Source organism: Podarcis bocagei (assembly GCF_964188305.1).
Source record: "Podarcis bocagei genome assembly, chromosome: 1".
NCBI lineage: Eukaryota > Metazoa > Chordata > Lepidosauria > Squamata > Lacertidae > Podarcis > Podarcis bocagei.
The window spans coordinates 64,037,783-64,064,650 of NC_138125.1; the positions used below are offsets into that span (position 1 = coordinate 64,037,783).

Consider the following 26,868-nt stretch of genomic DNA (forward strand, 5'->3'; position numbering starts at 1 on the left):
AGTCTGTCTCTCCATTCTCAATGATATTTGAATGTAATACATTATCTGAACGAGATGCCCTGACTACTTGTTTTCATGATGGTACCATTCAAAGGGCTAGGTAAAGACCCAACTAAAGAGACAGAGTCACGGATCACCCATTGTTGAAGGGATATCTTACCCTCAATGATGAATTCCACTTTGCTTTGAAATATATATAAATGTCTTGTTGAGAATAAGTAGGCATATAAGAGTCTAAGAACATGATCTTTATGGATGGTCCAAAGCAAGTGCTATAGAAAATGTGCCATCAAACGGTTCTCAATCCTGAATGACAAAAAAACATTGTTCAATACAAAGGGAATAATTGTCTGTCTCTAGCAAAGTTATATAAAAGGTGACATTTACTTCTATATTACAAAGGAACTAATTGCCCCATTCAAGTCAAGAACATGTAAAAATAATCAAGACTTCTAGAGCATTTTGGTAACAGCTGATCACTTCTAATCAAATCTTAAAAGATAAATGTTTTTTTTAACAGGGTATTACCACTCGGGGAGTAGACTTGAATCGCTTTCTTGTCTTCTAACGGTTGATAAATATACCTCTTGGAAAACATAATCAGATCTAGGAAAAAAGACATCCGTGGCATCTTACGTTTGCCATTGTACTCTGTAGATAAATCTGACAATTATTTGTAAAGATGCTTGCAAAATCTGATAGTAATTCAAACCCTTTAAAAATGATTGCACATGATCACAGTGCAGCTCTTCTTATTTCATGCAGTAACCTGCTGAGACTGCATGCAGGAGAAATACAACTCAGCCTTCATTTATCCAAAGGCCTTGGAGAAATGAGATTATTGAAGAAAATGAAGTACATCTTTCTTGGGAAACTGTGAAAGTTATTGGGGTTCACGGCTCAATGGCTAAAATTAGCTGCAGTGAACTCATACATGAAATCCAGTGTGATGAAGGGTTTACTGATGAAATTTAAACTTCCTGCCTATATTAACCTCTTCTTGTGCTTTATACTTTTTCAGCATGGTCATGTGTGTCTCTCTTTGCACGATAAGCTTCTAAGTGATGCTACATTAGATTCTCCTGCTGTTTGCAGAAAGACTGCAGCTGGATGGCTGGATCAATGTTGTTGTTGTGGATACATCCTGCTTTGACTGCTTACATGTACATTCTCTGACTTATTCCTGCTGTTTTCTACGACAGTAGCCAATTTAACATCCCATAAATGCAATAACTAAATATCATATACTGCACTCCTGAACATGGGTACCTGGAAATAAGTCCTGCAGAACTCAATGGGACTTTCTTCTGCATATATATACGTATAGTATTGCACTACTAGTCACTTTCTGCTTTTTGTATTTTTGGTATATGAAGCCCATAATGGCTTGGAGCTGGCTAACTTAGGAGAACGCCTTGCCCAATATGTGCCTACATAACCACTTCACTCAACAGAACTTGCATATTGTTTCAGATGCCTGCTGAAAAGGTTTGTATTTCAACAAGCCTACCCTGACATATACTATAGCCACATATACGCATTTTAAAGTTTTAAACAGTGTTAAAAACAGTGTTTTTGACTGTGCTTTAAAGACACACACACACACACACACACACACACACACACACATATTTGTTTTTAATATTTTGGTTGATATTAGCTGCATTTTATCTACAATTTTACTATGGACAAGGCTTAGAGAGCTCTATTATTAAGTGGATTATAAATCTTTCTAAATTAAATGATCATATACAACCTTAATCCTTCACACAATACTCTCTTGTTTGATGACAGGAAGGTAAATTTGAGATGCAAATTTAATCCCAGATCCTGCATAATGTTTAAGACATAGCTTTGTCATTCATAAAACTAGGTAAAGTTATACTTCTCCTCTTAAACTAATGGTGTGGGTTTTCTGGGAAATTTTGGATTGGAAAATTTCCTATGCAAATTAGAGTAATTAGCATTATGAATTATTCTGTTTGCATCATGCTAGAGAGTGCTCTAGCATGCTTATTTTATTTATATATAGCAAACAATGCTAAAATGTTGAAACTGTGAAATCTGCCTGATATTGTATTTACAGATGGCATCTAATCATCATTGCTAATGAACTTAAACATGTCTCCCTGATGTAACAACAAATTAACACCCAGTCTAGATTTGGAAAATGTCCTTCTAAATTAACTAATTTAGTTTCAGTTGGACTGGGCTCAAATAAGCTCACTGTAAAATTTGTCCCATTCTAGGCTTTAGGCTTTTTCATGCTCTTGAGTACAATGGAGACCTGGGGCCTATTACCTGGGGCTCAGATCCATTCCAAATCCTCTCACTTGTCCTTCCTTTCCCCAAAACCTGCCTCCTGGGAAGAGGAAGCTTTCTCCTGAGGACATCATTAGGCCCCAACCCTTACCAACATAAAATTCCCAGCACTTAGTTCCCTGGGCATGGTAGTTTGCTAAGTTTTCTAGTTCCTTACAAAGGATTTGGATGTCCTCGAAATCCACAATTCCAGTGTAAAGCAATCAAGGGTGTGAAGAGGAGGTACTCATCCTCAGGCTTTTATTGGCCCTAAAGCAGAAATGTACAATAGAAACTTCCTAGCAGAAACATTCCTGTAGTTTGCCAGGGGTTCTGTACACTCACTAAGGGAAGGTTTTCAGAGAAGCAAGAAAAAGGCATTGTGGCAGTGAGAGCTTGTGCTAATCTGAAATCCAAAGGTAAAGAGAAAGTATTAGAAGCACTAAGCCCCATATCAGAAGTGAACCATGGCCATCTGACAGGGATGATTTAATTGTGATTCCTGCATTGGACTAGAAGACCCATAGGGTCCCTTCCAGCTTTACAGTTCTATGATTCTGTGTGATGGGGTGGAGCCACCATCATAAAACCAGCACCACTGCTGTTTACCTGGATGATGTGGGTGGCAGCAACTTCTGGGCCATGTGTGTGCCCTTGTCCAGCAGAAGCACCCAATTGATGGTGACAGTTCTGCTGATGCAACCATGTGACCCTGTCTTCACTGCTGCCATGCTCCATCCAGACAAGCTGCAGGGATGCCTGTATGAGGAGGATGGCTCAACAACTCCATCCCACCACAACTTGCTGCTGCTTCAAATATATATCCCTGAAGAAAAGCTCTTTCTAAGGTTGCATTGCCAAGAAAGAGTTTGCTTAAAATTTGCAAATTAGGTACTCATTTATTTGTATACATTCAGATTTAGAATTACTGACAATGCCCAATTTACGCTGGGGTTATGTTCCAAGGTGATGCACGTTTAAGTGAAATCACCTATATTTGAAGCACAATTGAAAAAGCCTCCAAAGAGCCCGTTCTGCCCTGCCCCCTTTTGTGATGTTTTCTGGGTTCGTTGTGAAGTGCGCAGTTGCAGTCGTGCACATATCTGACATGCCTAGAATGGTTGCTGCCTGTAATTACTGAAATTTCACAGAAACACAACACATTTCCAGATGATTGACCAGGTGGCCTGGATACCTGTTCAGTCTCCTGCCCAGGTGCTCACTGTTGATGAGCACCTTCAAGGTCCCTGCTCTCCCTTTTCATGGTTCTCACCATCTTCTTCTGTGATGTCCACCTGCAGGAAAGTGTTGGGTGTGTTACAAGCCATGTTCTCAGCCCACGCAGGGTTCCGAGATCCGCCTGCATCATTCATGAACTGTGGGTGCAGCCTCTGTGCAACTCAGGATGTAGTGGTGCTGACATGCTGAGTTGCCTTAACGAGACAAGTCAATAAGGAAAGTGAGGCTGAAAAATTGCAACAGGGTGAGCATTAAAAAATGTGGTATCAGTAATGATCGCATCAATAATTTATCGTGAGGCACTGCAGCTCGGAAAGGCTAGGGAACATCTTTGATTTCAAGCTGAAACCCACCATTTGGTTAACACCATTTTATTAGACTAACTTGTGAATTATTTAGCAGCAATACACATTTTACAGGAGTCCAAATGCCCTTTTTTTTTTTGTAAGATCAAGCAGAAGCGTTCAAGTTTTACGTGAATAGCAAAGAGCAGCTTACTTAGCTGGAGAACACACAAAACACTGTTTCCCACAGATGTCACAGACATCTAAGAAAGTTGGCACTGCCAAGGGAGCACTGAGAAATAACATCTTTTGCTAATCGAATGCCACTGTGAGAACAACATCAGCAACAACAGGAAGGAGTTGCATAAAGCCTTTTCAGTCTGAACTGTGGGAGCAAATCTGCAGGAAAAGACTTAGTATTCCAGAGTATTCCGTCTTTCATAGTCTTCTAGTGAAATATTTATTGCATTCAAGTCGAACCGGTAGAGAACATACATTTGTGTACAGACATATATGTTCTAGGTTCTTTAAGTCCTCCGTATCCATGTTTTCTAAACTTTCTACATTATTTACATTGTTTCTTTAAATTACTCCCAAGCAATTTTTAGGACTATGCCTTCAGTAAGTGATGCGCATAGAAAACACAATAGGTGTCTCTTCGCATTCCTCCTAGACACATCAAAGGAGCGGTGATACCATTATAGATCTGTTTGACATAACTTACAAGCAGATTTTTCAAAAGCAAAGAAAGAGAAGATGAACAGTTGATCACCATGGTGATATTTCCCAGAGCAGAGGTGACAAATGGGGAGCAATTTTTGAGTCTTCCTCCTGCTGAACCAACTGACATTCCCTTGTACCATCACCAGTGAGGTCTTAGAATATATATATATTTGCAGCACTTTAAGTCTTCAGAGCAATTCTCATGCAACAGTATAGTAATTCAAGTAAATCTTACATATAACCAACCCAAGTTTACTTGTCTCTCAAAGTGGTTCATAGTAAGCAACATCTGTGAAACATATTTGGGATATGACGTCAATCAGCCCACAATCTCACATTCCCTAATATAATGTAACTACCATGGAATGTATATTTGATATAATTTATTGATAAAGGATTATTTAGAACCCACTGATCAGACTTCATCCAAAGTGCAAGATTCTACTGTAGACCTCAGCACAGGTGATGACCTCAGGATGCCAACACAACCTGAGGGAAAAAAGGAAGTCTTCCCCTATAAGACTCCCTGCCCATGGAAGCTGAAGTATTAAGGGACTCAACCCTCTGCCACCCAGTCATCACCCCCAGGACCTTAGGAGCAGAGGTGACACCAGACCCACTGAAGCCCCAAACCAGTGACACAGTGTCTGACTACTCAAGGCCCATCAATCCTATTTGGGAGAAGGAAGCAATCACTGGTCTGGGGCATAGTCTGGATCAGGGCCTTGCTGAAATCTAGGAGGAGGTGGGAAAAGTAAGTCCACTATAAAAACCCTTCCATTGCTACCTGAGAGTGACTGGTGCAATAGCTCGGAGGGAACACTCCCTTGCCAAGCATTCTGGCCCTGGACACTTTGCTTACTTGTTCAGGACTCCTAAGAGACCCCCCTCTTCTAGCTATCCAGATCCTAGTTTCCCCACCTTTGAATCCTCCTATATCATAGAGTGGAAATAGACACAGACCTGCAGAAAGTATTCATCTTTCATAACCATAAAGGCTGCCAATCCAGCATTGCATATACGCACTGTGACATCCAGCCACAGGTATCATGCAGTGAGGTGGTCATAAGAGAACTGACATGCATGCTGTGACACACCCCAAAGGTGTTCACAGATCAATGACCATTGCCAATTAAAATAAAAAAATTCCTTCCAGTAGCACCTTAAAGACCAACTAAGTTAGTTCTTGGTATGAGCTTTCGTGTGCATGCACACTTCTTCAGATACCTGAAGAAGTATCTGAAGAAGTGTGCATGCACACGAAAGCTCATACCAAGAACTAACTTAGTTGGTCTTTAAGGTGCTACTGGAAGGAATTTTTTTTATTTTGACTATGGCAGACCAACACGGCTACCTATCTACCATTGCCAATTAGTATGCCTTGAGATTCTTAGGCTCTTGGGTGCTTTCACTTTTCCAGTTTCAAGAGGACAGTGCATTTTGTTCTGTTTTGATATGTGTTTTCTGCTTTTTCAATTTCAGATGTTTAGCTCAAAGTGGCTCTCAACAGTCGCAATAGCATTAAAAACAAATAACTGCAATCATTAGAATATCAAACACAATAGCATATAAATAAACCGAACAGCAACAAATTCATCAAAACTATTAATACAATTCAATAAAGTCAATAAGGTTCTCCTCCTCTATCTACTTCCCTAGAATCTCTTTTGATGGGAGGTGATGTTGGAAATATTTCAAACATATAAATTCAATTTATTGCCCATGAATCCTAACAATTCAGATTTAGCAAACATGTAAAAGTTGCTCCCCCACATTTTCTTACACTCTGGTGTGAGTGCCATATAAAGAAAGGCAATTGTCAAACCATGTGTGGGTCAGGTTAGCACGGTAGCATGCACTGAAGAAGGAGTTCTGTTACTTAATAAGGGACAAATATTCATATTTATAATAAACAGCTAAATGTATGCACTAATGTTAGCATCTGCAGATGTCATGGCAATTATTTCTGTAATAGAACTATTACGTTACGATGGGTACATCTAGCTCTGTTTTTAATGATCTCAGGCAGGCATGGGTGCTACCAGCCTGTGCTTTATGGTCCAGTTTTCGACTGGGGGTTTTGTGTGCATGGTTGTTGGGGTTTTTTGTTAAGTCAAGGAAGTGGATGTGCCAAAAGAGTATACAGAAGGTAGATTGCAAAATGAGACTTTGCTTTTCCCTAGGGCTTAGAAATCCATTTTCTTCCCCACCCCCTTGCTCTTAGTATTATTCAGGAGAGAAACACATCTAGTCCTGAAGTCTGAGCACTTAGCAGTTGGATCTATAGAAGGAGGAGGGAGTGACGGTTGTTGGGTTTACAATGGTAAAATAACTGCGACTGTCACTGTTGTTAATTAGTAATAATGCTTAAGCTCAGTTGGGTAGTGGGACTGAAGAACAACTTTTTATTCTTCTTAGCTCCCTTCAATGTTTGCTTCTGACTTCACATGGGCTTCTCTCTGCTGTTGTGAGCTGTTGTCATTGCTGCCTTCTTGTCTCTTCCTGACCTACAACTGAACCAGTGGTGCTGGTTGCGGCTCACCTAGGTCCTAAATCCAAGCATAAATCATGGAAAAGGGAGTAGAGGGATGGGGTTCAGGGACTCATGATAGCGTGGGCTTCTAGGTTCCATTATGTCCCCAATGACATCAGTGCAAATATGACAGGGTCCAGACATTGGGATGGTCTCAATTATAAAATGACTGATATTGAAAATAAATTAGTTTCATTGAGGCCATTCCAAATTGAGCCACAATGTGAATATCTCAACTTTCATGGTATTAAGCTATCGGTTTTCTTTAAATCTCTCTTCCTTGAGCCTCTCACCCCTACCTTCCCATTTGCCTTCTAGCTTTAAAAGAGATGGACAAATGTGCCTAGGTCAGTTTCCCCCACTATTTCATTTTTCTGGTCTTAACTTCAGTTCACCAAATTTCTGCATCAGTTCACTTTTGTTTTTGTTTTTTAAAGAAGACCTCACAAAAATTCATCCAGGTTTTACTGTGTGATTCCCCTTATACTATATTTTCTTCCTGTGAAAGATCGCTTAACATTCACTTTTGTGCAAATGCTTTCTCCTAATTTAATTACATTTTGCATGTTATTTCTACTATATAGAACATCTATATATTAATGTACACTCTCCCCCAATGTGTGGATTTTTGTAGGCATTTTGGGCTGAAGAACAGCACTGCAAAATTCATAGAAGTATGAATTTCAAAGGATGGCTGCATTGTGGTACATGCTTCATTTTGGAATAGGTTCATATTAGGTTCTTTCACTGCATCTTTCTTTCCTCTTTAGGAACTTCCTAGGACTTTGCACTCTCTCTCCCCACCCCCCATTACTTTATTTACTTTAAATTTACCTGGGCATATCTGAAGGACAGATTTGACAGTCATTGCTGCTTCTTGGGAATCCTGGAAATAACAGTTCTGTGGAGCATGGAATAGAATGAAGGCTACATAAACTTTAAGAAGCTGCCTTACACCACCAGACTATTGGTCCAGCTACACAGTAGTTTCACAGTGGCTGGCAGTGGCTCTCCAGGGTTTCAGGCAGGCAACCCTCCCAGCCCTACCTGGAAATGAATCTTTTGCAGACAGCCATGTGCTCTACCACTGTTACTGATCCTGATGTCAAATAAATAAGCATAAAGGACAGCAATGTTCATGGCAATATCTATTCTTGATTCAGGCACCCTCTTCTCTAATTTTTTCTTGAATTTAGACTAATTTTGCATCAATACATTGAGGACAAATACTAGACAATTTCATGTAACAAGCTACAAATTACTTCATTTCCTTGGCATATTGAGAGGTGCTATTTATCTGCTCTCCTTCATTAATACAAATTCTACACACTGCCCAGACCATTGCAGAACAATATTTTACAAGTTCAAACATGCCCTATTAATTTTACCAGCTATATATTGAGACTTGGATTGGTGAGTGGAACTATCAAATGAAAGGAGGGAAATACCATGTGCATGTTAAAAGATTAAGTTTAGAGCAGCTTGTAAGTACAAACTCCAGCTCTTAAAAACAACAACTCTGTCTACTACAACAATAAGCACATACTGTACTATAGATCTTGATTTGTTGTACATAACACCACCAATAACTGGGGTGCAACCACAGAGAAAGCCCTGTTCTGATCTCCTGCACAGTGAACAACAAACTGGCTGGACCTCAAGTAGGCTCTTTGTTTATCTTAAAACTCAGGACAGTTGGTATAGAGAGTACCATACAGACAGACGGTGAAGATCCTACATGATGAGTATTTAAATGGCACCACATCAAAGTGGTGGTTATGATTATTGGAAGCAGCATTGTGCACTAGCTGCAGTCTCCAGACCAGGTTCATAGACCTTATTACTGTGCTCTGTATGGGAGGTTTGCTCATATATATGCCATGCACATAGATGGGTTTGTATTGGTTCAGTCTTTGTGGCTGATTGCATTCACATTACTGTTTCTGCATTCACACCATACATGAATGTCACAAAGGCATGGGAGGATCTCAGCACATCAAAACTGAGCCTGTAATGAATTAACTAAATATTTAATTACCATTCCCAAACAGTTGATGATTTCATACATTTTCTTCTCCCACACACACACTTACATGCCCCAGGGACTCATAAATGCTACAATAAACAGCATGTACACTAACCCACAGATTTTAAACATAAATGCAACAGGAGATCAGAAAGTAAAACAGAAGAATAATCCACCCTAAGTAATACAATTTTCACTCAGATCTAGTAATTAAGTTCCCATGCTGTTCAGATGCATTGGTAACAAACATTGTTTCCATTTCTCTTATGCAGCTCTTACTACTTACAGTTTCAATCAGGGCAAGTGCTGAAATTCCCATAATTAAGCAATACACTGACATGGTATGTAATTTTTCAAATGGGAGGGGAAGAGAACTAGAGTTCAGCTTCAAGCTTCTGGGCTGAGAATAAGGATGGGGGGGGGAATTTGGTTCAGTTTGCAGTTGAAAGCAAACCCACCTAGTTCACACTTCTTGAAATATTACACAATTGGAAAGAAAGTTATCCTTTAATATTGCATTTCTCTGAATTATGCAATGCAGTTCTCCAGTCATGTAATGTGTACATATATGCACATAGGGTCAACTGTGCTTATAAATGCATACATTACTTAAAATAGCATACAAAATGCAGTATATTAGGGGAAATTAATTTGCAAAAATGTGTACATACATACAGAAATGTACATATTAGGAAAAAAACTGTACTAAGATGCTGACAAAGTTTCATGAGGACTTCTAAAAGAGATTCACAAGCAAATCTGGAGAGTTGAATTTAAGATTGGAAAAATGAGAAACTGAAAGAAACCAAAATAAAGAGATTCTGCTATCCCCAGCTAGGAACACTGCCACCTACTGGCAGTCAATCCTGTTGCCCTAACACTGCTGCCACTATTGCTGCTGACCAACACTACAGATTCCACCTATTGCCTCTAAACCAGGCATGGCCAAACTTGGCCCTCCAGATGTTTTGGGACTACAACTCCCATCATTCTTAGCTAACAGGACCAGTGTTCAGGGATGATGGGAATTGTAGTCCCAAAACATCTGCAGGCCCAAGTTTGGTTACCTTGGTTACTGCCCCCTGCAGTCCATTATAAGATTTATGGATTTTCCATACAGTTATAACTGTAAGTAGTGCCTGGCTAGTCACTGATATGTCTCAGGTCATTCTGCTATGCTCAGAACACAACAGATGGAGGCCATAATTAAAATGACTGTGTAGATTGACGGGCCAGGACTGAAAAAGGTCCAGCTCACATTGATATGGATTAATGCACCTCTTATCCAAAGATGTGGGAGTAGATAGTGCTAGTATTTGGCAGGAACATAGGAAGATACCTTCTATCAGGTCACACTATTTGTCCACCTAGCACAGTATAGGCTATTCTGATGGGCAGGGTCAAAGGCAGAGACACCTTTCCCGCAATGTGCATGGTCTCATGCTTCTAACTAGAGATGCCAGGGACTGAGGTTTGCATAGTATGTCCCCTACTGCTGAGATATAGTTTTTCCCAATGGTTTATTTCTGGTTTCAAAGCAATGAGCTGAATCTCAAATATGTGGAAAATCCCAGGCTAATAAATGTTGGAATACAGCTTGCCCTTGACTCACAAGGAAGGAGACAGTTCTTTGGTTCATACTGTGTGACTCATGTCTGCAGCATTGGCAACATGCGGAATAATGTTACTAAGTACATAAATAAAGACAGTGTCACAGAGTTGTCTTGTCATCTCTTGTACAAAGGAAACAAAGAAAGATCAGACTAAATTATATTCATGGATTGTTTTGGTTTAAACACAGATAACTTTGGAACACAAAAGAGTACTTAGAAACTTGCGCTGTTATGGATGCTAATGACCTTTTCATGCAGGCTTTCAATTGCACTGTGAGTTTAAGTTTGTTGCTTGGTTGTGGAAACTCAAGATAACCCCCTACCTCAAGAGTATGTTGTAGGGGAGGTTACATTTTGCCTGCTCTTGAAATGTAGTTATTTGGGGCTGGTTCTAAACTACATATGGGTCAATATTTGTACACAAGACTCTCCTACTGCTGGAAGAGAAGAGTCAAATCCAGCCGATTCCTCCTTCTCTTTGAAACCCTCTGTGCCACACAAACACCCCCACCCCACCCCCACAGGCTGATCAGCCTAGTCAAGTGACATTCCAAAATCGAGTTTGGTGCTTGAGGCAGTAGCGAGGCAGAAGAAATGAGTTTAAATTGCCTCATCTAGCAGGAGCGACCAGTGCACCTCAGTCTCCCCCACAAGCTATAATCTAAGCATTTGGCTTGGGGAAAATTGTTTCTTGTTGCAGTAAGTGCTATGGAAAATAAGGTTGTATGTGCATAACAGACACCTATTGGACAGTTAATTAGCATGACACCATTTGGATCACAAGACCGCAGCCACCCACTCATTCATCCCATTTTATGACCTTTACATTTAAAAGTTCAATGGTTGTTGTTGTTGTTCTATTCAAAGACTGTACTTTTACTTCATTGTGGTGCTTTTCCAACTTTCTGGCTTCTACATTTAGAGGAAACCCTGAGCATCTTTCTAGGGATTCCTTGCTACAGAATCCTCATGTAGGGCCCAATTCACTTCTTATGGCAGCTGAGCCCTTACTGAACTCAGCTGTATTTTGGGGAGCTCCAGACCCCCCTCACCATGGATCCTCTCACACAGCTAGTCTGACTCAGGAGCTACGTAATGATGTGCTAGACTGGGTGCAGTGCTCATGTACACCAGCTCTAGAGGTTTTCCCCGTGAATTTATATTCTCTAAAAGTGATATAGTAAATGGTTCTGGGATGTCAGGCAAAAGCTGATAATAAAAATTCATTGATTGGTCCAACTTGGATTCAGCTGAGTTGCATGGAGGACAGTGTAACCACATAGCATTCAGTTGCCATTTATAGAATTCACAAAGGGTATATATTGTTTGACTGACTGTTCTTTTAGTCAAGAGTTGTTTTAAATGACATCATTAGACAACATTCAGGTGAACAACGGGGTTACAGGGAGTAGCTATTGATCCTGCGGTACAAAGGATATTCACTCACTTTTGGTTACTGGCTCCCTGCTGATCCATTCCCCCTTGCCCTGTGTTTTCTTTCATGGCTTCAAAATTTAATTTGCTTTATTTCTCGGCAATGCACATGGATATTGGTTTTCTCTGGCTCCAGACTCAGACAAGTATTATGCTGTGGGTTTTCACTTTGGATTTACATTTCAAAAAAAGAAAACTCAACTATTTGCTATTGATCTCCTTTGTGGAAATGAAGGATAGGTTTGCTGGTGCCATGTAGGTATTGTAGAGTGTAGGCTGGAGATTATTGTATAAAACATTAACTAGTTAAGTCAGCAGTAAGACAGTGATGATCAATACTAGGTGGCATACTATATTTTTGGTAGTGTTGTTAAACATCTTCATGGTACTTTATTTTGTTTTTTGCATTTCTTTATTTTTATAACCTTTATTTTCTATGTGAGAGCTCAATTCCACCCAGGGGAAGGGGGGAAATAGTTCATAAAGGGACCTGAAATTTCTTTATCCAGACACATGATGTTCAACTCTTGTCTTTTCATATCACATTAGATAATATCTTATGTACATGTCAACTCTCTCTGTGTTTTCCCTCATTAACAAAGAAAGGTGGGTGCATGCACCTTTCTCTCTAAATGACTGAGCAGAGTACTGGCAGTACACTTTGCCTCCTACTGGGCAAACCCCAGAAAACTGGGTTATAGGACAATCCTGCAGACCCAAATGAAGCAGCTCATTTTCTAGACCTGAATGGCTTTGATATGCTTGACATGATGAGAGGCTATGAGAGGATGGCAGAAATGGATCCTGCTTCTATCTGAATGCAAATGTAATAAACTGGTTCTGATTTCAAGCTTTGTTTGTTTCAGTTGCTCTGAGAGAATCTCACTGATGTTCTTTCTGGGTTAGACAGGGCTACGAAGAACTGGAAAGACAACTTAAAGAAGTCTTTAAGGAAAGGAGCAACATTCTTCGCCAACTGTCAAAGACATCCAGAGAACTTGAAGGAATTAAAGTAAACCTCCAGGTACGAATCTTCATCCTCCCCAACTGCCCCATGATATATAGTCATCATTCACTCCATTTCATAATGCAAGTATTTTGTGATTAATATACTAGGAAAATAGCCATGAAACATCACAGCCAGGTTGTGGGGATTTGGATGAGAGAAATGGACTCTGACCCTTCCATCTTCTATTGGCCTTTTCTTCTTACTATATACTCCTGCCTGGCACCACCACTTCTTCACCACTCAAACATGGCAAATATTTTTCCAAATTTTCCCTACTCATTACTTAAACTCGTCTGCATGGTTACAGCTTCTACAACCTCGTGATCTAGAGAAGAAGGCTGGTCCTTCCCTTCCTACATCCATGACAATGGCTTGAGTGATGGAATATGGGGTATAGAGGTGGTGGACCTAGTTTTGACTAGAGAGAAAGGTGCAGTTCACATCTAACAGCAAATAAAGTAGTTCTTCTACACCCATGAATGTAGAATCTTAATTGATTTTTCATGAATCAATAAAGAAATGGGATGGAGCAGACTTATGAATGAACGTAGGCAAAAATGGCATGGATAAGAAATATATCCACCCATCCCTATTATGTATTTTTATATGTGGATAGGATAAAAATGACCAGCTCCATGAAAGGAAGATTACATGTGAATCTGTCATTGACCTTCACATTAGTCAGTAGTTCCTCTCTGGCATAATTACAGAGGGACATATAGAGATGTTGGGCCAATGGTGGCTTTTTTTTACGATGATTAAGGTGTCATACAAAAGAAGTGTGGGAATGTTGTGAGGCCTTGCAGCAGACCAACAAAGCTGTTTCCATTTCCATTTGTTCTTGGCTTTAAAATATGCTATTCACAGAAAGCATTTTATCAAAAGGGGCACCATTAATAATGTTAGTATGGAAGAAATGGTAAAGAGCTTCTTGATAAGAAATGGTAAAGAACTTCTTGTTTCTTCCCTTTGTTCTCAGTCTTTGAAAAACGATGAGGCATCTGCTAAAACCGACGTACAGAAACTCTTGGAATTAGGCCAAAAACAAAGGTACAAGTCAACATTTATCTGTCTTACTTTCTTTCCCAACATCAGGGTCTTTTCCAGGGAGTCTTCTCTTCTCATGAGGTGGCCAAAGTATTGGAGCCTCAGCTTCAGGATCTGTCCTTCCAGTGAGCACTCAGGGCTGATTTCCTTCAGAATGGATAGACTTGATCTTCTTGCAGTCCATGGGACTCTCAAGTCTCCTCCAGCACCATAATTCCAAAGCATCAATTCTTTGGCGATCAGCCTTCTTTATGGTCAAGCTCTCACCATAAAGAAGGCTGATTGCCAAAGAATTGATGCTTTTGAATTATGGTGCTGAATACTTTACTTATGATAAAAGCATGCCTGGCCTTACAGAAGCAGAACCAGGCCTCCAAGTACTCCTGGGCTATGGATCTCCTGAATTTGTCCCTCTCCTATGTAGAAGCATTTATGTCTTCTCTCTTCTGTCTTCATTTTACAAAGCACATCTAAAACCTATGGCTGTTTGTATGCATATGAGAATTTCCAGGTGAATTTCTCCATCGTGGTATGCTGAAAGCAGCTCTTCCCAGGGGGCATTCTAATTTGGTGTAATGATGTGACAGCATCAGTGCAGATACTCTGCTATAGTGAGCTGGAACCAAACTTTCAAAAAACAAATGATGTCTTTCCAGATGTTCATAATCTCCAAAATGACTGCAATTTGACCTGAGGGCAGTTTTCCTATCACTACTATGAACAGAAAGCATTTGTTTTTTTGTTTTTTTTCCCCAAAGCAAAGTTTCATTTCAAACTTGTCATAATCCATCTGAAATGCATGAAGATTGTTTCCATGGGAAACCAATACAGAGCTTGACTTCATTGTGCTGATTCTCTGAGACAGACAGCATGATACGTGCAGCGTAGCATTTTCGGTGAAGCAGCGCATTTTCTTTTGTTTCTAGATTTTTCTCCTGACACTCTAAGAACACACTGTAGAAACCACTTCTGTGGATAATATAACAATTAATGATTCCACACTCCTTGTTTATGGAAGCACACGTTTTTAAGATGCTCACAATGATAAAATGCCAAGGCATGAAAACTGGCTTGTTATTAATGTGAGGGATGCGCCACATTCGTTGTATGTTTGGCTCCCATGGAACATAGATTAAATGACACATCAAAGACTTCCTGCCAGATGCACAACATCTCAGCCCTGAAACATTGTCTTGTGCATCCTGTGATAAATCATCTAAAACACAGAATAAGAAGGGCTCTCCAATTTACCTATTGAGCTGTCAGGAATCACTGTGCTGACCCTAATTGGCTGTATACACAGTTTCTCCTAGTTTTAATACATGACTTGTCCAATCAAAATGTTGTGTCCCAGACTGGGACCTGTCATTCTTCAGCTGCATGTCTGTATTAAAGTTGTGAGCTGCTGCTTGAGTGGAAACCAACGTGCCTTAATCTCTAGTTTATATTCTTGCTCTTTCTATGATCTGGATTGCAAGTTCAGCCCTGCTTCTAGCTGCTGTAAAACAGCCTAAATCACTGAAGGTAAGCTGAAACTAAGGATCAGCTCACAGCTCAATTCACATTTATTGGATCTGTGTCCAACCCATATTCACCATTCACAGTAAATCAGATTAGGCAAACTCAGCACTCACTTCAGCACTCAATAAATTAATTTATTACTAATACTTGTAGTATTGATATTATTTATTGTGTTTATTCACTTCTTACTAGAAAAATGTCTCAAAGTGACATGCAGTTATAAAAGTATACACGATGCAAATTTTTAAATGCAACAATAATATTGGCTAAAACCCTTCATCTGCAATAACATAAACAGGACAAATCCTACCCCAAGCTACTAAAAGATGTGCAGGTTAGGGCACAACTAGGGTGAACAGAAAAACCTTTGCCGGGTGCCTAAAAGTTGATAGTGATGGAGCCAGGTGAATCTTTTGGAGGATAGTATTCCAAAATTGGGGAGCCACCGTGAAATTAAAATAAAAGTTCTTGTGTTGCATCTTCTGCACCTCCCTGCAATGTACATATGAATAAGGGCCTCAGATTATGAACCCAGGGTCCAGGTAAATTTATGCAGGGAAAGGTGGTCCCTAAACTATTTGGGTCCTGAACCTCATATGGCTTTATAGTTCAACTCCTAATCAACCATCTAGCCAATGAATTCTGTGCCAGCTAAGGTTTCTGAACTGCTGTTAAAGGCAGCCCCATATACTGTATAGCACATCGCAGCAATCTAATTTGAAGGTTACCAGTGCATAGATAATAGAAACTACACTATTCCTGTCCAGATAGGGCCACAGCTTGTGTCTCCAGTGACAGTAGTAGACAGAAGTACTCCCAAACTACTGCTCATTTAGGAGAGTGCAGCTGTCCACCTATCTCAGGGGTCAGCAAACATTTTCAGCAAGGGGCCGGTCCACTGTCCCTCAGACCTTGTGGGGGGCCAGACTATGTTTTTTGGGAAAATAATAAACAAATTCCTATACCCCACAAATAACCCAGAGATGCATTTTAAATAAAAGGACACATTCTACTCATGTAAAAACATGCTGATTCCCGGACTATCCACGTGCCGGATTTAGAAGGCGATTGGGCCGGATCCGGCTGCCAGGCCTTAGTTTGCCTACGCATGCCCTATCTGATCTAGGGAATCACCCCCTTTATCTGGATTGTGCTTCATGCTTCGTCACCTAAACTACAGTCAGTGCACTTCTGTGCATGTTTAATCAGAAATAAGTCCCACTGAGTTCAATGAACCTTATTCCTAAGTTGGGATGAGCGACAGACACATTCAATTGAGTTCACATTCCAAGATCAACCTACCTAATTAATACTTTCTAAAAGCCAAATTAAAGTACACATATGGAAACACAGCAATTTGCAGAGCTCTGAATTTTCCAATGCAGTTCTCCAATTAAGTAATATGTACAAAAAAGCATGTAGTAGGATAAAGTGTGCATTAAAATGCATATACTGGATTGATGAAAATAACATACAGAAATGCATTATATTAGGGGAAATTGCCTACAAAAACATGTATATCAGGAGAAATTTCACACAAAAGATGTTGATGAATTTTCACGAGGATGTTTTTAAAAACAACTGAGGCAGAGAAATGAAGATAGGAAAAATGAGGAACTAAAATTATCAGATATGCTCTTCCCTATTCCCGAGTAAGCATGGAACTAGTCTGGGTGTTTCTAAAAATCTGTCAGTTCACTTGATCTCAAATACTGCTGGTGTCTACATGAAAAAAGACCTACGCGTAGCAGCAACTGTATTCTGTGTAATTAATCAGGACAAAACAGAGGCAGATAAAAGGACCAGATTCACCCCGCCCGTCGTCAGCGTGGTTTCAGTGGCGTAGCGTGGGGGGTGCCAAGGGTGCCGACCGCACCGGGCGCAACATCTGGGGGGGCGCGAGTCCAGAGGGAAGGGACAAGTTCCTTCCTCCGCCGGGCTCCCCGCCGCCACCGCCAGCCTTGCGCCCTAGCGCGCGCGCCCCCCGCCGTTGCTGTGGCTGCGCTCCGCTCACTGCTCGCAGGAGGAGCAGCCGCTGCAGCAGCGCCGACGCCGCCACCGACGCCTGGCCGGGCACGGGCAGCCTCTGCACCCTGCCGCCGCCGCCATCCCCTTGGCCCAGCCACAGGCGGCGGCTGCTTCTGCCTCCATCCTCCTCCGGGCAAGCAGCGTTGTTTGCGCGGCAGCGCCAGCGGCAACTCGCAGGTTAGGGGTTGGGGGGGCGCAAATTACTTGCCTTGCCCCGGGTTAGGGGGCGCAAATTACTTGCGTTGCCCCGGGTGCTGACAACTCACGCTACGCCGCTGCGTGGTTTTATATCTCACATAACATGTTCATTCTCCCTGTCCTGAAGATTTATCTCTTTGGATCTTGCTATGTCTGATCCTCAGAACAGCTGTCAGAAAGTGCCACTATGAAGGTGTCGTTCACTTTGAGGAACCTTATCTGTCTGGGAACTGGATCTGGACCAACGAGGCCAAAATTAGGTCTTCTGTTTAAGATGCCTATGTTCAGCTGAAGTTCAGTTGCTACCTGAAGATAATGGGAAAAGATGGGTCTCCCTAAGAGTTTGCAATTGCATCTTTTCCTACTCATCCCTTCTAAACAGTTGCTGAGGGAGAGGTGATGGAGATCTAAGTGTAAACAATTTGCTTTGAAAATGAAAGTTAGTGAATTAGAATATGAAGAATGCTTAAATGATATTTTGCACAGTATTCTATACAGTAGACACAAAAGAATTTTCATTTTGGAACCTCACTGGAGTGCACTGGGCATCTGTGGCTTTATTAATAAGCCACCCCAACAAAGCACAACCAGTGGTTATTCAGTGTAATTAAAAGTGCCTTGTCATGAAAAGAGAGTAAACAAAAGCATTCTTTCCTCATGTACAATAGAGATGAAGTTTGTGTTTTGTCTCTTGGATAAACTAGGGAAGAAATGAAATCGCTCCAGGAGGCCTTTCAAAAACAGCTTAATGAGGCAGCTGAGAAGGCAGAAAAGCAGCAGGCTACGGTGAGTAACTTCTTTCTTTGTTATTATTTTCTCCAACCTTTCCATGCCCCTCTCTTCTGTAAATGCTTCAATAGCTCAAATATGTCTGCATGAACAAGGCTGTTGGTATATACTGAATATACTATAGAAGGCTCTTTGTGGAAGCAAAGAATCTCATAGAATTCACTCCTGATAAATATATGAAGGGTATCTTGCTATCACTGTACTAACTATTGTTTCCTGGTGGTTTAAGAAGGGACTTTCCAACATGTTGTTCCTAACCTATCAGGGACTAACACAAATAAAGATGGAGAAGAGTTACAATCTTGAATGACATGGGTATGATCCAATTCAATATTCAATGGAAGGGATACAATGAATCTACTTTGGGCATACTCCTAAAGATTCCCATATCTGAAGTTTGAAAGAATTCTGACTCTCTCCCAAACTTCAGTAACTAGTGTGTTGCTGAGCTCACTTCTGTCCTTTGGTTCTTAAGGTGTGCACCTGTAACCTGAGGTTCTGTTCACACAGGCTGTCTGGTTAAATGTGCAGTGAATAGCTGGTTCTGCTTTGCTTCAGTGGGTTGGACTAGCTGGCCATTTTGATACTTTCAAATATATTATGTGCTCTGTGAAGTTTGGTTCTTGACATCATCCCACTCTCCTGCTTCAACCTTCTTATTCTGGACTTCTCTCTGCCATAGACTCTTCCGGCTCACTAAGCCCTGTTTCCTCTTCAGCTTTGGACACTTCCTCCTCCCAGTCTTCTGTCTCTGATGACTAATCATCATCCCACCACCAATCCCTGGGCTCTGAGCCTTCTTCCCTTGGGGGTTCCCCAGTTGGTTTCTCCCACCATTCTTCTGTTTCCAAGCTAGTCCCTGATAATTCCATGGACATGTACAAAATCCATGTACAAGTAATGTGTCTACAGAAGGCCTCTTAAATCAAAACAGTGCAACTTTGATTAAATTCATTGGTACCATTCCTGATTGTAGGCCTGGCCGATTGATGAGGCAGGGTGAGACACTCGCCTTGAGTGGTGGAAGCCCAAGAGATGTCATGGGTGCTCCCCAGCCAAAGGAATGCATATGGCGCATAGTTAAATCTTTATTGACAAAAGTGGACACTTACCATGTTTTCTACAGCTTTGAATGCCCATGTACACCAGTCTAGCATCCAGGCAGCTATTTCCAGGTCTGTGCTCTATGAAGCAGTTGCTGCAGTAGGGGGCCACTCCTCCTCCACCAGTTTATGTACCTCCCCCCGACAGGCTGTGAGCACACACCCATAAACTATTCCCGTGTGGAAGCTGCCTCTGCTCTTCCCTCTTTAATCCCTTCCTGGTTCTGGGAGACAGTGGTGCAGGAAAGGAACGGAAGCACCCGACCCTTCACTTGTCTGACCTGCCTCTTCCTCCTCTTCTTCCAACTCCATCTCTGAAGCTTCCCCTGCATCCGGCTCTTGTCTCTTCGCTGGTGCAGGTCCCCACAATTCACGGGACACCTCTCTTGAGTCAGACTCCAGTCCCCCTTCCCCCATGCACATTTGTCAGCGTCCTGCTAGTCCCTGACACTTGCCTCCACCGCCTGCCTCACTGCCTCTGCTGCCTGCAGACTAGTGGCGCTGGCAGCGGTGCTGGTTTTCAGTGAGATTTTGCAAAGCATTGCCAAAATCTCGCGAGACCTCACAGAACACACAAGATCTCATGAGAATTTGGCTAGATCTTGCAAGATCTCACCAGAAGTCAGGGCCTCTCTTATACAGGTAAGAGAGGCGGTGGTGGGTGGGGAATGGCAAGGGAGCGGAATGTTCCTTTTTTGCCTCAAGCATCATAAAGGGGCATGCCTGATGGTAATACAAATAAAAATAACTAACCAACCATATACCTAATTTTGATTCTGTTAAGATCTGACATATATGGGTCCCTAAAACTGTGGTCCATGAAATCTTGCAAAACTTTGCCAGGCAGCAAAATTCAGAAAAGCACTCTATTTCATGGATCATTCAAGGTGCACATAGTCATACTTTCCTTCCTATTCTGTATACGTCTTTATTATTATTTCTGTAATCCTTAGAGCAACCCTACAAGATAAACCACTATGATGATCACAACTGTATATAGGTGAAAAGTGGGAGTGAGAAATGGTGTCTTGACTATACTATACAGGCAAGCCATAGTTAACCTGAAATATGAACTAGGCACTTTCAAACCTATTGCTTATACTCTTAACAACAATATTTTATCAGTTGTGTACCTGCCTGAATACACTGGATGTGTGTTTTTGTGTGTGTGCGCGCGCACACGCAAACACACACAGTCGTACTTTGGATCCTGAATGCCTTGTGAGTCGAACATTTTGGCTCGCAAACACCGCAAACCTGGAAGTGAGTGTTCCGGTTTGAGAACATTCTCTGGAAGCCGAACGTCTGACGTGGCTTCCGCTTGCAACCAGGTTGTCAAATGTTTTTGGAAGTCAAACAGACTTCCAGAATGGATTCCATTCGACAACCAAGGTACGACTGGGGGAGGGATGCTCAGTATATTTCTAATAATTCTAAGTTTTTAAATTCACTTTGTGAGGTTTCTCCCACTATTTATAAACTCCTTTCTCTTTTTTTAAAAAAAATCTTATGTATTGACAGAATGAAAGATCTAGCAATGGGACCAGAACATTTAAGGAATGTTACATACATAGGCACACCCACACACCATATTTCTGCTTTCACTTTTAAATACACACAAGCATTTTTAAACTAAATTAAGCAAATTTTCTCTCTTGGAAGTCTAAGCAAGTTTAGACTGAAGAAACAAAAACAAACAGTGGTTGTTCTATATGCTACTTCCTTAAAAAGCAATTGGAAATCAGAGACTTTAGCTTTTTTTCTTGCAGTAAATCATAAGAAGTCCATTTCTGCAATGATTTACATTCAAGAAACCTTGAAATAAATTATATGTTTCTTACTTCTTCATTCTATTACTTTGTACTGCATTAAAGGGGCTGAGACCAACAAAGCTAAGACCCTCTCTTGTACCTTACTATATGGGCTGATGGGTGCCTTATATACTCCATAGTCTGCTTCTCTGCTTTAAAGAGGAAGTGTATTTTGCACGGAAGAAGGAATGGGTGAAAGGAGATATGCTTAATCCTTCCATCTTCCAGTTGTCCCCCTGTAACCTCCCCTTGCTTTTCTCTCCATCAGGTCTTAAGTTCTATGTTTGTGATGGAATTAAGTAGAATTATTTCATCTGCATGTATCTAATGTGCAGTGAATTCTGTGGCTAAGACAGAATTTAGCTTGCTGAAATGTTGATAAATGCAGAGTCCATTGACACAATTCATCCTATTGGATTCATCTCAAAAGTGTGTACTGTTTAAGGGAAAATTTGGATTGTTTATCCCTATGTTTTTTACCATCTTTGGCTCAGAAGCTTTTAAAACGTGGTTCTTTGTATTCCTGGTTTTGTAGTTTCTAGTATAAACATGAATTTAGGAAATTTATTGTCTTTTCATGGAAACATCCAGCTTTTGTGATTTTACTTCATTTACTGGTCTATGCTAATCAACCATGCTTGTTTGCTATCCAACCTGTGGTAAATGCTAAGCAAGAAACCATTTTGGAGTCATAATTATTTAGACCAGAAAACAACTCCTGAGTTGGAACATTCAGCCCATAGTCAAATGAGAGAGAAACCGGAGTCAGAGAGACACACCATAGATTCCTATAGGATAATTTTACAGGCATAAGGGCAATGAGGGGAGGGATGGAAATCTCCCTGTTGAGATCTAGCAACTAGATGTTTCAACCTGTCTAGACATCCTGCAAGTCTATGCACCTTCAATTGTGTCTGAAGGCTCACGGCTCTTTTCTCACGTAGGTTTGTGTGAGGCTTGCTGAAAGCTACACTATTTCCTGCTCCTTGATTTTGCATTTTCATCACTGATACTTAATTCACAAGTCAGGGCACTGCCCAAGGTGGGAATTTTATCCATTATCAATAAGGCATTATTGCTGTTAGTAATTTTTGGTGCAAAATAAATCTCAACCCGAATGCTGGATATGAAACTCTTTTGTTGTTTACATTAATAATTAGCTTGAAATGTGTACATGCTGCTGAAAAGGAATCAATAATTACTTGTCTGTCCTCTGAAGCATTAGATACTAGTGCACAATCATCCACTAATGATAGCAACTGAACCGTTTCTTCAAATACCTTACTTTTTGCTAGGAGCTTTTCAAGGTTAAATAGATTACAATCTGCTTTAAATCAGATCTTTATTCTCACATTAACATCATGGAAGGCCTTCAGAAGCATAGTAGCAAAACTGTGCAGTAAAAAGAATTAGTGCATGATCACATCCCTAGTAGTAGTTTCAGAAGAGAATGGGAAAACACCATCTTTCTCCATCAGTCTATCGTTCCATTGCAAGATTGCCTCACCTCTGCGTTAAATCCCTCTGGGCAGCTGAATATAGCAAGTCAATTTAAGATGGAGTCTCTGTAGAAAGTACCAAAGGCCTTTGTAAAAGTCACTTCACACTTAATGTAGCACACATTTCCTAGATGCCCAAATTATCCACTGGACAAGTAATGGGAGGAGCCTGTCCACCACATGCCTCTATGAGTTTACAGAAACACACTTCTCTTTTAAACACTATGGTGGCACTGATCGCTAAGAGATCCAAGGAGAAAACATGGAAAACATGCCACGTGAAGTGGTCCTAAGTATAACAGGCAACTAGTTTAGATTAGTGCTTTCTGTCGATATGGGTTAAATATCTGCCCTATTTTGCATTCTGGGCAGGACTTCAAATTGTGTCGGGAGCATAAGTTTTTCTAGAATTTCAGTGGTTTCATTCTGAAAACAATATGTGAAGCCTGATGTAGCTCAGATATAGTCCTGAAATGATCAGCTCCCACATGCCAAAGACGTTGGTGCAATGAGACTGTGATTCAGTATTGTGATCCAGAAGAGGCAAGAGCTTATCTTGAAAGAAGAGCATTATAACAACTTGCAGAATAATTTAAAGGTTCTCATGTTGAAAGACGTGAGTGGGACATTTTATATTTTGTACCATGGGCAGGGTAAAAATCATGTTTTGAACAACATTTTAACCAAAACCATTTCCCGTCCCTGGGGAGATGACGTTGTGAACTGGGAGCAAGCCCTCCCCACGCGCATGGAGCGGGATAGCCCCTGCGCCCTTGGTTGCTCCTCGGCCATGTCATCCCAAGGCTGTCCAATCCGGACGGTCCGGGGGCATGGCACGGGCTATTTAAACTGCCCACAGCTGAGGACATGTTCCTTTACTCCCTGGTATTCCATTATAGGAATCTGAGGGGTGTGCTCTCTGTCCAAAGCCCCAGAAGGGCCATGGCACAACCCCTAGCGGGGACCCTGGGGGAGTTCCTAGTTGATGTGCATCAGCAGAGCTTCCCCTTCTGGTGGTTAACCCTTCCAAGACTCCTGCAGACAGGCAGGAGTCAGATATAGTTGTGTGGTTTCCAATGCCGAAGCCAATACCACTCACATTCCATAACCAATAAAGTTGTGGCCTTTTTCACCCATTAACCTAAAATATTGTTTCATGTGTTTTTATTCCACTTCCAGGGAGGGTTTGGGACCTTGCCACGCAATGGAATGGGTTGAGTCAGGAATCTGCAGGCAAAAGAAAACCGAAAGACAAATTACTACACCTATGCAAAGGTTATTTGTAAGGGCAAAAAAGCTGCAGTGATTACCAAAGAGCAAACATAGTCATTTTAAACCATTTTTTGGGGAGGGGTGCACACCAGATGGTATAGTTTCAGCCTACATGGCAAACAAGACCAAAGGCAAGGAAGTGAAACAACAATAATGATAATATGCAGTAATAATATCAGACAAAATTCAGATTTATGCCAATGTATGCAATGGGGATCCCCTTCCTACCCTTTTTAGGAGGGTCCAGAGCCCTCCAAAACAAATTGGAAGGCTGTGTGGACAGGACAAAGGGTAAGTCCAATTTTGCTCAAGCAGAAATCTGTTGTGCAAGTGGGACACCACAATTGGATATCACCCAATACATGGGTATCTTACTAGTCATGTGTTAAGTAAATGCCTTCTAGAATCACATCATCACCATCTACACATAGTCTATTTTTCAGGGATGAGAATGGTTTAATTTGAATTTTTCAAGGTTGAAAGCCTGTTATAATAAAGGTCAGGAAATGAAAAAATAACCTTCATTTCCTATAATAAGTATAATAAGGTTGGAAACACAAACACACAGTTTTGTGTAGCATTGAGTGCTTGTCTCCTAGAAACATAATGTCACTGTCCTTCGATAAAACTGGGAAAAAATAGAGAATCCAGATAATGTGCTATATTCCCAGATTTTTAAATGGCAGCCTTAATTTAAATATAGAGATGCATGAAATCCTCCTGAGATGTGCTGCTAATCTTATTTAAGTGCTTTTTAAGCACTCTTGAACTGCCTACCAATGTTTTGCCTTAGAAAGAACAGACAAATCCTTCAGATTTGGTCCTTTTTCCTGTGTTGGTGCAACAAAATTCACTAATGAGAGCATCTTGTTAAATAATAAGCTGTCAACATACAAGTGAGTCAGCAGTGCAACGCAGTGACTAATAAGTCTACTGCAATTACATGTTTCATCAATAGAAGCGCGGGGTCCAGAACATAAGAAGTATTGGTGCTACTCTATTATGGCTTAGGTGGACCTCAACTGGAACACTGTGTCCAGTTCTGGGTACCACGGTTGAAAGGAGATGTTGACAAACCAGAACATGTCCAGAGAAGGAAGTAAGAGATACGGAGGGACTGGAGACCAAATGCTAAGAAGAAAGGTTGGACAAGGTTGTTTAACCTGGAGAAGCAATAAATAAAAGAGGTTGCATCTGACATAGCACTGTGTGAATGTTCCATCAGTACAAGGATTTCTGCTTGTGCAACTTAATGTTCTACTCCATTCCTCCCCCCAATTTTTTTTTGTAGGGGTTCATCCAACTCAGATCAGTGGAGAATGTGCAGTGCTCATGGGGGAGGGGGAACTCTCATTATATAAGTGGAAATTGTTGCACTTACAAGATACAGTAGTTGAATACTTCCCCCTGTATCATTTCTAGACAGTCACCACCAGTCCAATGCCAATACAGTGGTACCTCTGGTTAAGAACTTAATTCATTCTGGAGGTCCGTCCTTAACCTGAAACTGTTCTTAACCTGAGGTACCACTGCCGCCACATGATTTCTGTTCTTATTCTGAAGTAAAGTTCTTAACCTGAGGTACCACTTCCGGGTTAGCGGAGTCTGTAACCTGAAGCATTTGTAACCCAACGCGTTTGTAACGCAAGGTACCACTATAAGCATATATGTAATTGAAATTTAGACACACACACACACCCTTGACTCAGTTTGCAGGAGTCCTCTTGGAGCTCTTCACAAAATATTTTTGCTTTAACAACTCTGAACAATTTGGTATCAGCTAACTTGGCTACCTCACTACTCCACAAGCTGCCTGTCCACTTATTTCTTAACTACTATGGGTTGAGTTGTTTTAAAATGTTGACTGAAGCAATTTATATTCCATCCCTAGTACAATGAAGAAAGTGTGTATAGGATGTAGCCTGAGTGTCTTTCTTTAGCGAAATAATTTCACATTTACATCTTAACAACTGTTTCCTTTTAATTTGTTTTTCTGTTTCATGGTTGAAAACGTAACAGGTTTGAAGTATTTCCCACCATGCCACGATGATCCGGGTAGCGGATCTCTTACCACTTCTGTGTTGCTTATATAGTTCATCTCGGTAATACATCATTAGTTTCTGATCTCAATTTTGCCCAGATGATTTAAAAAGGGGATTGCTCATTATATGAACACAAACGCAGAGACCCATCACAGATAATCTTGTGGGTTGCAGTTAAGACCCAGACATCTGACAAAATCATTGCCTATGCATCTTTCAAGAAGACAAGAGGAAAATTAGTGCAACTGAAGAGGGAATTAGCAGGAGAGATTCAGTAAATAGTGCTTAGAATGATCTTACTTCAGGGCTTTTGAAGTCACTTAAGAAAAATGTGTGAAATGAATTTACTTCATCAGGTTGTTCTGACTTATTGGAAGTGAGGTGTGAATGCCAAGA

The 26,868-nt window shown here is 40.9% G+C and overlaps 1 protein-coding gene across 4 annotated transcripts in view; it reads left to right on the forward strand.

Annotated features, from left to right (window-relative positions):
• The window catches only part of LUZP2 (leucine zipper protein 2), a 340,653-nt gene that overhangs the window by 161,665 nt on the left and 152,120 nt on the right, over positions 1-26,868 (forward strand). For 3 of the 4 annotated variants that reach the window (XM_081165451.1, XM_081165449.1, XM_081165450.1), the window contains 3 exons: positions 13,060-13,177; positions 14,142-14,212; positions 18,661-18,742. In XM_081165451.1, the coding sequence (XP_081021577.1) occupies positions 13,060-13,177; positions 14,142-14,212; positions 18,661-18,742 (271 nt within the window). The remainder of the gene's footprint in view (positions 1-13,059; positions 13,178-14,141; positions 14,213-18,660; positions 18,743-26,868) is intronic. The other variant, XM_081165448.1, reaches the window with a different exon arrangement.